The sequence below is a fragment of the Megalobrama amblycephala genome, linkage group LG8 (assembly GCF_018812025.1).
Source record: "Megalobrama amblycephala isolate DHTTF-2021 linkage group LG8, ASM1881202v1, whole genome shotgun sequence".
Lineage (NCBI taxonomy): Eukaryota > Metazoa > Chordata > Actinopteri > Cypriniformes > Xenocyprididae > Megalobrama > Megalobrama amblycephala.
In genome coordinates, this window is record NC_063051.1 from 28,262,105 (window position 1) to 28,275,875 (window position 13,771).

General features: G+C 38.2%; 1 protein-coding gene across 4 annotated transcripts in view; it reads right to left on the reverse strand.

Annotated features, from left to right (window-relative positions):
- Positions 1–13,771, reverse strand: part of plppr2b (phospholipid phosphatase related 2b) — a 65,274-nt gene that overhangs the window by 40,231 nt on the left and 11,272 nt on the right. For all 4 annotated transcript variants that reach the window (XM_048200363.1, XM_048200361.1, XM_048200364.1 and 1 more), the window contains exon 2: positions 12,492–12,600. In XM_048200363.1, the coding sequence (XP_048056320.1) occupies positions 12,492–12,569 (78 nt within the window). In that variant the 5' untranslated portion in view covers positions 12,570–12,600. The remainder of the gene's footprint in view (positions 1–12,491; positions 12,601–13,771) is intronic.

A 13,771-nucleotide genomic window follows, 5' to 3' on the forward strand; every position in this document is an offset into this window, starting at 1 on the left:
ACACAAGGCTCAGAATAATAAATTCATGCCTCAAATCCTGTGTTGATAACAATATTCTACACACAAACATTCTAATTCAGTTTTAGTGTGGAATTAACCATTTGCTTGAAGATAATAACCCTCATCCAAACATAACCCAGAGAAATCCTCTCTGAACTGGTTTGTAATAAAACTGGCATTTAAACTGACAACAACTCGCAATAATCGGAAGATTCCAACTACAAACCTTAAGAATAAATATTAAGTTGTATTCATATTTTTGGTTATTCTCCACATTATATATTAATTTTTTAATGATAATATAATAATAATATTTTATTAATAATAAACATTTTTTTACACAATGCATACAGGTACTGTTCATACTGTCATACTAATACATTAAATTGATATATTTAACATTGTTACAAAAGAGTTCTATTTTAAATAAATGATGTTCTTTTGAACTTATAAAAACATTTTTTTAAATATTACCAACCTCAAACTTTTGAACATTAGTGTATATAAAAACTTTTGTGCATTATATTGTGTTATACAATGTCCCATGTGTACTATAATTACTGTCTTAAAGCTCAAAATAGTTTAATGTAAAATTATTACCAGGATAGAAATGCAGTTCCATTGCCTCAAGTGCACATACGGTTGAAAGGCAATGAACTCGACTGTGTATTTAATCGAACAACAATCCCTGCATGTTTAACTGTAATGTGAATGCTTGTTATATAAAGTAATCAGTGCAGGCTAATCCTTCAGGTTCTTTGTCAAGATGAATAAGTGTGGAAAATAAATGCATGACAGGAATGACAGAATTAAGTTCATTATCTCATTTTCAACAGACCTGCTAATTGACTGCAGAAGGCATGTGCCCTTGTTTAGCAATGCTGCAGAAGAAAGGTCACACATTTACATAAACAGCAGGAAAACCGGACAGATGGACACAAAGTCAAATAAACCAAACACTTTCGAATGAAATAATTATAAATATAACCAAGTAACAAGACCACAGTTTTGACAAATCTTGGGTGAGTGCTGTGAATGCCATATATGCACATCTCGGATAGAAAAAATGTCACAGATGTGTTTGATTACACACTTTTAAAGAGCAGTCCACTTTTGTGGCCTCATTTCTCAGAGTGAGTCCATTGCTTAGTCTGTTTTTCACTCTTTCTGAATTTTTTAACTGCTGTGCCAGCAAATAAAAATTCAGCCGTCATGCTAACTCTGCCACTCTGTCAAAAACATGGAGAAAACTGACAAGATGGTGACAGAGAGAAAGAAAATGTCTTTGGCTAACTTTAGCTATTACACACAGGAAAGAGGAATTGCCCTGTTGAAAAAAAGGAAAAAAAGATGGGATGGTTAATCCGTCTCCCACCTTGGCCAAACCAGTTACGTTGGTATTAGATGGGACCAGCTGACTGACTAGCTAAACCAGCTTCACCAAGCTGTGAAAGCAGAAAAATTACCTTAAAGGGGACCTATTATGCCCCTTTTACAAGATGGTATATAAGTCTCCGGAGTCTCCAGAATGTGTCTGTGAAGTTTCAGCTCAAAATACCCCACAGATCATTTATTATAGCTTACCAAATTTGCCCCTATTTGGGTGTGAGCAAAAACACCCCATTTTTTGTGTATGTCCCTTTAAATGCAAATGAGCAGCTTCTCCCGGCCCCCTTTCCAGAAGAGGGTGGAGCTTTAACAGCACACGCTTCGGTTGCTCAACAACAACAAAGCTGGAGAATCTCACGCAACCAAAATGAGGATTGTCAGTAACGGTGTTCAGCCTTACATTGTTCAAACCGGAGTCGGACACTGATGGAGAGACCCAGGAAGAAGTTACAACTTTTAGAATGTCTGAAATCTGGTTTCTGAATGGTTAGTGGATAAATTTATGTAGTTGCTGTGGAGTTGATTCAACTCATCGACTAGCATGTGCCGTCATGTTAATCTTTTGTGCAAATCCAGTGTTGAATTGACCCTCGTTTGTGAAGCAGTCCGTTGTAAACTGACGGCATAGCAACAACACTCTTTTACAACAACTCTTCCTCTTCTCTAAAGCAGCCCAACATGGCCTCACACCCTTTGTTGTGTGTTCCTGGGGGCAGGGTTTATGTACATTTTAGGGTTAGTGATGTCACTGACCCGGGAAGAAGCTCATTGTAGTCCCTACCAGCTGTTTGTTGTAGTCCTTAAAGGTGACTAGATTATGAAAAACTAGATTATGTTTTTAAAAGATGTAATATAAGTCTAAGGTGTCCCCTGAATGTGTCTGTGAAGTTTCAGACCAAAATACCCCATAGATTTTTTTTATTAATTTTTTTAACTGCCTATTTTGGGGCATCATTATAAACGCGCCGATTTTATGCTGCGGCCCCTTTAAATCCCGTGGTCCACGCCCACAGAGCTCGCGCTTGCCTTGAACAGTGCCTTAACAAAGTTTACACAGCTAATATAACCCTCAAAATGGATCTTTACAAAGTGTTCGTCATGCATGCGGCATGCATGCGTCGGATTATGTGAGTATTGTATACTGTTATATTGTTTACTTCTGATTTTGAATGAGTTTGATAGTGCTCCGTGGCTAACGGCTAATGCTACTCTGTTGGAGAGATTTATAAAGAATGAAGTTGTGTTTATGCATTATACAGACTGCAAGTGTTTAAAAATGAAAATAGCGACGGCTCTCTTGTCTCCGTGAATACAGTAATAACGGATAGTAACTTTAACCACATTTAACAGTACATTAGCAACATGCTAACGAAACATTTAGAAAGACAGTTTACAAATATCACTAAAAATATCATGTTATCATGGATCATGTCAGTTATTATTGCTCCATCTGCCATTTTTCACTATTGTTCTTGCTTGCTTACCTAGTCTGATGATTCGGCTGTGCACATTCAGACGTTAATACTGGCTGCCCTTGTCTAATGCCTTTTATAATGTTGGAAACGTGGGCTGGCATATGCAAATATTGGGGGCGTACACCCCGACTGTTACGTAACAGTCGGTGTTATATTGAGATTCGCCTGTTCTTCGGAGGTCTTTTAAACAAATGAGATTTATATAAAAAGGAGGAAACAATGGAGTTTGAGACTCACTGTATGTCATTTCCATGTACTGAACTCTTGTTATTTAACAATGCCAAGATAAATTCAATTTTTTATTCGAGGGCACCTTTAAACAGTGAATTCTTTAAAAGAAAATCTCCCTTTGCTTTGAACTTTGAGCATCATAACTTTGCAGATGTGTTTATGCACAAACAGCAACATTTAAAAAAAAGTGGAGAAAAAAAGTAAAATCATAATGAATCACTTCTTTGGTTGCCACCAGCAAAACCACCAGATGCAGAAATTAAGTATTTTTGTTTGTTTGTTAGCAGGGTGATTTCAAATCCATTTTCTATCTCTGTAATTGTGAGCCATTTAAAAGTAAACAAGCCTCCCTGACAAAATACAGTACAAAAAAATCTAGTATCTTGATGATGAAAAATTTATAGCAATATTAAATGTTTAATAATCTCACAGACCTAAATAAGAAATTTGCCTGTGAGCTTCCCACCCAAACCAGTGGGATAATTGTGCCCTCTGCTGTTCACAAAATTTAGTTAAAAGATTTTTAGTTTTTTAGTTCAGACTCATCTGTCACTGATATCTTGATTATTTATTATATATAGTTTCATTAGAGGCTTTCTTTAATTATCCAGGTCTAATGTAGGGAACAGTTATCTGACAAAAACATGATTTGTTGAATCACACACACACACACACCTACACACACCTACACGCACACACACACACACACACGCACACACACACACACACGCACACACACGCGCACACACACACACACACACACACACACACACACACACACACACACACACACACACACACACACACACACAGTCTATTGTATTTGCAAAGAATTTGTCAGATGATTTTATGCCGAGTGAGTGTATTAAAAAAAAAGTGATTTAGCTTGCCGTTGTGAACAGATGGCAAGCATGCAAAGTTATGTGCTGGATTAAGTGTTTTATTAATAGAAGAACAAATAAAAATGGTCAGAAGTGGATCATTTCTATTAATCTTATTCTTCTTTTTCCAGAAACCCAAAGAGCCACTAGCTGAGAGGTTAGCTGCATCTTTTCTGTAGTATGCATGTAGTCCAGTGCTTTTTACAACAACTAAACCATATATAATCCTACAGTATATTGCACTGTTGTATTCCATAAAGAAATGACAGTTTGCTTTATGTAGTGTAGGCTGCATGACATTTGGGTTTTACATTTCGCAACTTGTTGATCGTAACCCATTTTTCTGTAGATGAAAACATAATAAAGTGGCAGAACTACTGAAGGAGTGAGTTCATAAAACTGGCTCACTGAAGCTCATGTAGGATGTTCAATGATGCCCACACGTTGTTAAAATAACTGATCTGAGATGAATAACAAACTGGGTCTGTAAACCCCAGAGGAAAACAACTTTGAACAGAACTCTTTTGTACGGTTTTATTGTTGTTTGCTTCAGCAAGTTACCAAATGAATGCAAAATTGAGAATTCATAGAGGCACACCTACCAAATTATTCAGTGCAAAATGACTGCCCAAGTATTTCTGTATGCAAGAGAATACATTAGTGAAGGTTTTACCTAAGTAGATGAGCAAATGAAAAGAAACACCAGAATAATTTTTCAGAAAAATATTTTTTTTGTGTATGTGCAAACTGCTCAAATTCTACCAGATCTTTTTTTCTCAACAAACCAAATTCATTATTCATGCAATGATATTCCTTTTAATGATTTTCCTTTTGTCTTCTGTTAACATTGTATGAGCACTGTATTCGGTTCTTCGGAGAGCTTACATCTGTTTCTCTACTTGGGTGAATTTTTTCAATGGATTCTTTCTTTAAGTTCCATATTTACCATTACATTTTTATGCAACACATTGCATTCTTCATCTAATTCTCTTTGGACTTGCTTTTGTGATTGGCTGCAAAGAACTAAGACAAATTGCGATCAAAGTAAAGATCTTTCCTCTTGGCAAACACTTCCATGTGTTCCGCCCACCTCTGCTGTTCTGTGGAAGTTCAGAATTAGTCTCTTATCTGTGGTCTTATCTAATCTCCAGCAACACACGCTGAACATCAACACAGGAATGAGTTTTCTCCTCTGGGGGACATAAGTGGGACTTCAAAAATTGATCCCTAACAAACCATGCCTAACAGATTACAAGAACGCTGGTGGCAGCTCATGAGATGAGAAGATGGGCCAATAGCCCAAAGGATGCAGGTTCAAATCCCAAAGGGAAGATTTGTGATTTAGAGCAGTCTTTCTCAACCGGTGGGTGGCAAGACTGTTTTGAGTGGCTCGTGGAGTGTGTAGCCAAAGAAACAACAACAGAAAACTATTAAGGTATTAAGGGCCAGATTTAGGGCTACTAAACAGGGCAAATTAGCGTAAGCGCAATTCCAAAAAGCACCGATGGGAGTGGAAAGTTCTGAACGTGATTTACCATTGACATTTACCAGTAACACAAATGCAATAGCATGTCATAAAAGCAAGATGACAATAACCATAATTAAACTAAACTATACCTGTTCTTCATGCAGCATATATCTCTAGGTCTGTAGGCATTTTACAACAGTGATTGTGAGGAAGACGAGCCCACCAACTCGCCTTCGGGGAGGAAATGTAAGTCCGTTAGGGGATGTAAAAATGATGGCTCACTCGCAGAAGCACTTTTCGTGCAAAGTGTAATTTATTTACAGTGCCAAAAGTTGGTCCACAGTGAAGAATATATACAAGTGTCCACAAAAATCCAAAGTACCAAAGAAACAACAAAAAGGGAAAATAAACCAGAAAATAATCCAACGACGATATATTTATATACACACGTATCCACAGTATACGAAAAGGGGTTTTGGTTTTGGGTTTGCTCGAGGCACCACGGTAGCACTCTTGCGTCGACTTGGTAAACAAGTACTGTCTTTAGGTTTGGCCTGGTTTTTATAGGCCAAACCCCACCCCTTTTTGGGCCACTCCATCTTTAGGTACATATCACAAATAATACACATCCAAAAAACTATTTTGATATCCAATTAATTCATAAAGATATATTAATAATATACACATAATATATACATAATCCAATCACACATAATACACTTAACACATAATCTGGACATTTAAATACACACTCAAACACCTATTCACAATGGACAATGGTTTCGTCAGCTTCCGGTTGCGCTGCGCCAGCGTGACCAGGCCATGACGTCATAAGCGGCTGCCGCTCGATCGTTCGGTTTGGCCAGCGCAGCGTTTCCCACCAGAAGACTGACTACGCCCACATCGACAAACAGCACAGAGTCGAAACAAGATGACAAGTGCAGTGTAGGTGTATGAAATGACCGGGAAATGGATATGGAATAGATGACAGGAGGAGAGTGGAGAAATGGGAGAATGTCCATGTGCTATCGTGATCGTGTGTGCACCCGCTACTACGATAGCGGCAACGGCTGGGAGAAACGATACAGAGAATGAATGAGGTAATTAGATGGGTGTGTGTGTGTGTGTGTGAGCGCGTGCGCGTGCATGCCAGTGCTAATCTAAAATGATGCTTCCCCAGTGGTGGCAGCTAATGTGACTTTATCACATCATTTTCCCCCTCTCCAAGCCACGTACTGGCCGGAAACCTGGACAGGTAGTTGGGTACCACATTGGTGCCGTATCTTAAAGCGGTGTGGCTGCAAAGTGAGGTACCACCGTGTGACTCTGGCATTGTGATCCTTCATGGACTGGATCCAGGTTAGGGCCCGGTGGTCAGTTTCTAGGTCAAACTCTCGGCCAAGGAGGTATTAGCGCAAGCTGTTTAGGGACCACTTGATGGCAAGACCTTCCTTCTCGATCGCTGAATATCTAGTCTCCCTGGGCAGTAGCTTGCGGCTGAGGTAAACAACTGGCCTCTCTTCTCCGGCAGTTCCCTGGGCAAGAACCGCCCCTATTCCCATTGCAGAAGCATCTACTTGCACCAGTAATCTCTGGGAAATGTCTGGACTCTGCAGGACAGGGCTGGAACACATCTGTTCTTTTAGAGTAGTGAAAGCTGTTTCACACTCATCGGTCCATGGGATAGGGTTCATCACTGTTTTGGACAACAGGTTGGTCAGGGGAGCCACGATGGAGGCGAAGTTTGATACAAATTGTCTGTACCAGCCCACCAGTCCTAGGAATGACCTCACTTCTTTCTTAGTCTTTGATTGTAGGTTCCTTCGGATTGCCTCCACCTTGTCAATCTGTGGTCTCAGTTATCCGTTGCCCAGGTGATACCCCAGGTAGTTTGCCTCTTGCCTTGCCCACTCACATTTTGAAACATTTCACGTCAGTCCTGTTTCCTCTATCCTCTTTAGAGTTTGTTGGAGGTGTTGGAGATGCTCTGCCCAAGAGTTGCTATGAATTACCACGTCATCCAGGTACGCTGCAGACCAGTCTTCACAGCCTTGGAGGACTCGATCCATCAGTCTCTGGAATGTGGCCGGTGCCCCGTGCAGACCAAAAGGAAGGACCGTGAATTGGTATAGTCCTAGCGGAGTTCGGAATGTGGTATAGGGTCTGGACTCAGGGTTGAGGGGTACTTGCCAGTATCCCTTGCACAGGTCTAATGTGGTGATGTACTGTGCTCTTCCAATTTTCTCCAGCAGATCGTCTAATCTGGACATTTAAATACACACTCAAACACCTATTCACAATGGACAATGGTTTCATCAAATTTAACATGCTATGAAAAATTATCTGTGGGGTATTTTGAGCTAAAACTTCAGATACACACTCTGGGGACATCAGAGACTTATTTTACATCTTGTAAAGGTGGCATTATATGACCCCTTTAAGAAATGCTTTTTTGGGGGTGGTAAATAATGGCACAAATACCAGTAAATTGACTAGCACAAACCTTAGTAAATCACCTTGCATGATTCATTTAAATAGCCTACTCTCCTCCCAAACATTTTGCGTCTGAAAGGGAAAATCCTACAAATGCATATGTAATAAGTTCAGCCACAAAAATAACTCTCCACGCCATTTCAGTGCTAATTTTTCACTGCGTGTCTTTAGTAAATCCCAACAGTAGTTTTTTAAAGCCAAAAGAGGGTTTGCGTGACCCCCCCCCCCCCCACACACACACACACACACATACACACACATACACAGAAAATAGTCTGAGATCAAACAATAATTAGTAGATTATTAATTTCCCCGCATTAGAATATAAAGCGTTCTGCCTAGCATTCAACAAGGTCAAGGTCTATATGAGGGCATTTTATACATATGGAAGGACATAAAACAGGTGTTTTAGTTGCCATGGAGACTGGATCAAAAGTGAAGTCAGTTTCTAAATGGAAAGTTTTTAAGTATTAACTCTTAATCCAGTTTAATAAGAAGAAACCAATCAGTTCTTTATCTACCATGTTTCAGTGTTCTTACTGTGCAGACATAAACAGAGCTAGACTTCCTTAAAAAAGAAAGTTTTTCAAGGCTCACCAAGCAAGTGTTCATTGATGAAGCTTGTCAGTGCTGAGAGATCCTCAAGCTTTTAACATGCAGATAATATATTTCCCAGAGTGCTGAGATGAAGAGCAAATGAAACGGAGCTGGAACGGCATCAAGGAAAGGGAAAAGAGAAATGCCTTAGAGAATTTGACCAAAAGCATCTGATAATGAGATGCAAATGTAGAACAAAGGATTATTGGCCGCAAGAGAGGACAGGATTCCAGCAGAGAGCGCTACTTTGCTACATGAAAGTGTACTGGAGACACTGAGGAGGCTCTACAGGGCTGGTTACTACCATACTTTGGCTAGGTTTAGAATACTAGCTTTTGCTGCGTTCACACCATCGTAATTACCATAGTCTCGAGATGACAACACATGATTATGCATTTCTATGACAACACTATCAATGAACAATGAATCTGCAGAGGATAAGTAGGAACTCTCAGAAAATTCTTAGCTGTAATTACAAGCTCTACGAGGACGTGAACACTTTTTACAAGTTGAAATCTCGTAATTACAACATGGTGTGAACGCACCTTTTCTACTTACTGAATACTGTGCAGTATACACTGTTTACTCCCCACTGTTTAACAGTAAACAACTTAAAATGCATTTAAAACATTTCTGTAAAAAAAAATGTAACAATGTTTTAACTTTTGTCTTAACTTCTGATCAAATAATGAGTCAAAATATAGATTATGAAAGTAATTAAATAAGTTACTGTTCAGAATTTAAAAGTAATGCACAGTATGCACACCACAGAAATACTAAGAACAGAAAGTTATTATGCTATTGATATTGTTTTTAGTTTGCCAAGTAAATATTAAAATGATTATATTAAAAAACAAACAAAAAGAACTAGGCCTAGATCAAAACGTTTGTCAAGACAAACTTTGATACTTGCTTGAGAAAACCTGACCAGAAAGTTTAAAGAAGTTTTAACAGCTTTAAGTTTGAAGGTTTTCATTTGAAGTAGTTTGCAGTTTAAAGTAGTTTTAAAACTTAAAGTTTGAAGGTTTTGAAGGTAATACAGTCTAACAAAAAAAGATAGACACAGTAACACATTGCTAGCATGTTTTAGCATGTTTCTAACATGAATTAGCCCACTGCTAGAATCTATTAGCATGTTGTTTAGCATTATTTAGCATGTTGTTAGCAGCATGAATTAACACTTTGCTAACATGTTTTAACAGGCTGTTAACATGATTTAGCACATTGATAGCATATTTCTAGCATGAATTATCATATTGTTAGCATGTTGCTAGCATGATTTACCATGATAGATCGATGATAAATAGATGATAGATAGGATGTTTTAACATGTTAACATGTTTTAACACATTGTTAGTATGAATTAGCACATTGCTAGCATGTTTTAGCATTTTGCTAACATGATTTAACACATTGCTAACATGTTTCTAGCATGAATTAACATATTGCTAATATGCTTTAACATGCTGCTAGCATGGTTTAATACTGGTAGCATGTTTTACAAGTTGCTAGCATGATTTAACACATTGCTAGTATTTTTAAAGTTTTAAAGATAGATAGATAGATAGATAGATAGATTGATAGATTGATTGATTGATTGATTGATTGATTGATAGATAGATAGATAGATAGATAGATAGATAGATAGATAGATAGATAGATAGATAGATAGATAGATAGATAGATAGATAGATAGATAGATAGATAGATAGATAGATAGATAGATAGATTGATTGATTGATTGATTGATTGATTGATTGATTTAAACATTAGCTTGAAAGCCCTAGGAGGAGATGCATTTAAAAATTTAGTCTCAGAAGATGAATAAAAAACAGTAGTAGATCAGAATTTTGTTTTTCTCAAGCCAACATTATAACAAACTGGCTCAAATGAAACAATATATTTAAAAGATTAGACTCACTTTGAAATATCCAACAACCATTTGGGAGGAATAGGCCTACTCATTATAGAAGTTTGGACATCTGTAAACAAAATCTTGTTTCTTGATGAAAATTGTAGAGCAACCAGCCAATCTGATTAGAGCTTTTCAAATTTAATTTAGTGTGCAGTTTGCAGATGGTCTCTGCACAGGCTGTGGGTGGTCTGTGGACTACAAGAGCTTTAACGTCAGACTCTATCTCTGATTTATCCAATGCATGCAAGTGTACAAAGTTGAAAAGTTGGATGAACAGCATCTGTGAAATGGCAGCTGCTGAGTTTATGCTTTCAGAAGTTTTTAAAGCACACAGGTTACTCCTCAGGTCAGTCTTTAGGGCAGTGCTTCTCAAATGGTGGATTATGACCAAAATGGATCACAGGTGTGTCCTGAAAACCCTGAACAAAATGTTGGGCTACTTTAGAGAAGAGGAAGAGCTGTTGTATTTTACATCAGACTGCTTCACAAACAAGGGTCAATTCAACGCTGGATTTGCACAAAAGATTAACATGACGGCACATGCTAGTCAATGAGTTGAATCAACTCCACAGCAACTACATTAATGTATCCACTAACCATTCAGAAACGTCCAGACGCATTCTAAAAGTTGTAACTTCTTCCTGAGTCTCTCCATCAGTGTCCGACTCCGGTTTGAACAATGTAAGGCTGAACACCGTTACTGACAATCGTCATTTTGGCTGCGTGAGATTCTCCAGCTTTGTTGTTGTTGAGCAACCGAAGCGTGTGCTGTTAAAGCTCCGCCCTCTTCTGGAAAGGGGACCAGGAACAGCAGCTCATTTGCATTTAAAGGGACACACACAAAAACGGCGTGTTTTTGCTCACACCCAAATAGGGGCAAATTCGACAAGCTATAATAAATGATCAGTGGGGTATTTTGAGCTGAAACTTCACATTCTGGAGACTCCAGAGACTTATATTACATCTTGTAAAAAGGGCATAATAGGTCCCCTTTAACTTACTTTGGAAAGCCTGTGAAATCTGTTTGCAGGCACGCAAACTTAGTCCCATCAAATTTCTATGTAAGACTGATGCAAATGTTTTTGGCTGCAGTCTTTGCCTCCGCACTGGGCCTAAGGCGATTGAAGCAATCAGGCGCTGTGTACGCTAACACTGCTCATTAGCAGGATTAATTAAGAGCACTTTTGAGGGTATATGCCTCTGAGACCAAGGAGTCATTGAGGACTCTGGAATAAAGGGATGTGGGAAGAGAACATCACAGATGAGTAAAGAGGGTCATGGAGATCTGGCAGACTGACAGTATACTGTGACTGAGTTCAAAGGATGACTGTGCTGTTTATGCTAATGTTAAGTGACTCATGCGTCGCAGTCAGGTATACTGTGTGACTGTAATGTGTTCGATTCTGGAAGTGTTTATTAGAGCTGCCAGTCCTGGGAGCAGAGTTTCAGGTAGAGTTTAATGTATTTCCACTCCACAGATTATTGAAAATGGCAGAGCGTGTCTCAGGTGAAATGTTTAAAAAACAAACAAAAAAACCCTCTTCTCTTTCTTACAGAGGAATGTCGAATATTTTTCTGAATTCATTTCAAGATGTTGCCACCCTCTGCACCACAAACTAAAGAAATAGTTCGCCTAAATGTTAAAATTCTGCCAATGTTTACTCACCTGCAAGCCCAGATGTCATTCCAAATCCGTATTCTGTTAACTGTTTCCATGGAATACAAAAGAATAATTCTGACAAAGGTCTTAAAGTAAAATATTGACAGAATTTTCATTTTTGGGTGAACTATTGCTTAAATAATCACAGGCATGAGAATTCCCATGGTGAACTTGGAGAGTTACTATGATATTTCATAAGCTACAAAGACCAGATAAAATCTCAAATGAGATGCTTGACCCAAGAGGATGTACTAACCCTTTGAAGACTTTAAAATTTTAAATTCCTTTTAGTTCCACTAGAGGGCAGAGCACAACATTCATGACAATCACATGGTGAAAATGGAAGCGTATGGAAGGGTGAACTGAGAAGTGAACAACTCACCTCTACGAACAAGAAGCATGGTACTATATATTTGCTCCTCTTAACTCCTCCCCTCCCCACAATCCTCTCTCTGTCCATCTCTCCTGTCTTCAGTATATCAGTCAGACACCTGGAACACACACAGTCAGAAAACAACGATTTCATTGAGATCATCTATCTCATTCATTTGGATTGTACATGCAGATAACATTTAGATTTAATTCAAGTATATGATCATCTTTATAGAGTGCAGCAGTGATGACATATTTTTGTAGGCCAACCCGGAAGTTAGCATCACCCTGGTTCCCTCGAAAAATACCCAATAGACCTCTTTAGAGCAGACGTCACAATTACGTCACTTGCAGCTGCGCGCGCATAGTGGTTGCAGAAAAATAGCGGTAGCAATTGGAGGAAAATGTGCAAAATCCACAGAATAAGAGAAAAACGTTTTGTTGTGCCTCTGGATGTTGGAATCGGAATGCAAAAAAATATAGTCTTCATTTTTAAAGAAAACCATCGTTGAAAACGTCCTTTGAAGCTAAATGGAGACGTTTCACAGACTGCACTGATGACACCTGCAAGGATTAGTCTACTATTAAAGCAGGAATTTGATGTAAACAGTAAGTCTACATATTATTACAATATTCACATATGCAGTTCAGAGGACATAACTTACCTACATAGCAGTTACAGCATGAAATAATATTTAAACCTATAACATTTTACATAGATAACTTTTAAACATAGTCTATAAAATTTTTATTTCACAATTCTGACTTTTTTTCTTGCATTTGCGTGTTTATGACTCCCAGTTCGGCCATTATAACTCGCAATTGTGAGTTTATTTCACAATTCTGAGGGGAAAAAAGTCAGAATTGCGGGATAAATTGCAATTCAGAAAACGAGTATAACGAGTTACAGGATAACGAGCATATCTCACAATTCTGTTTTTGTTTGTAAGAAATGTGAGATATAAACTCAGGTTTGCGAGAAATAAAAGTCAGAATTGTGAGATATAAACTCGAAACTAACTTTTTTTTTATTCTTTTATTTCGTGGCTTCCATAGACTGCTACTGCTCAACTGTCATTTTCTGCAACCAGGTAGGCTCCGCCCATAAAAAACGTCATCGCTGTTTGCAAACACCAAATTGGTCTATAGGGTTTTATTCTGGCTCTTTTGGATTACTGCAGAAAATAAGCATGTGACCAACAAAAGTGTATGATTCTTACATGTTTTGTCCACCATGATAATTTTCACAAACTTTTATGAGTTTATAAATACAATTGCCAGAAGTGAAAA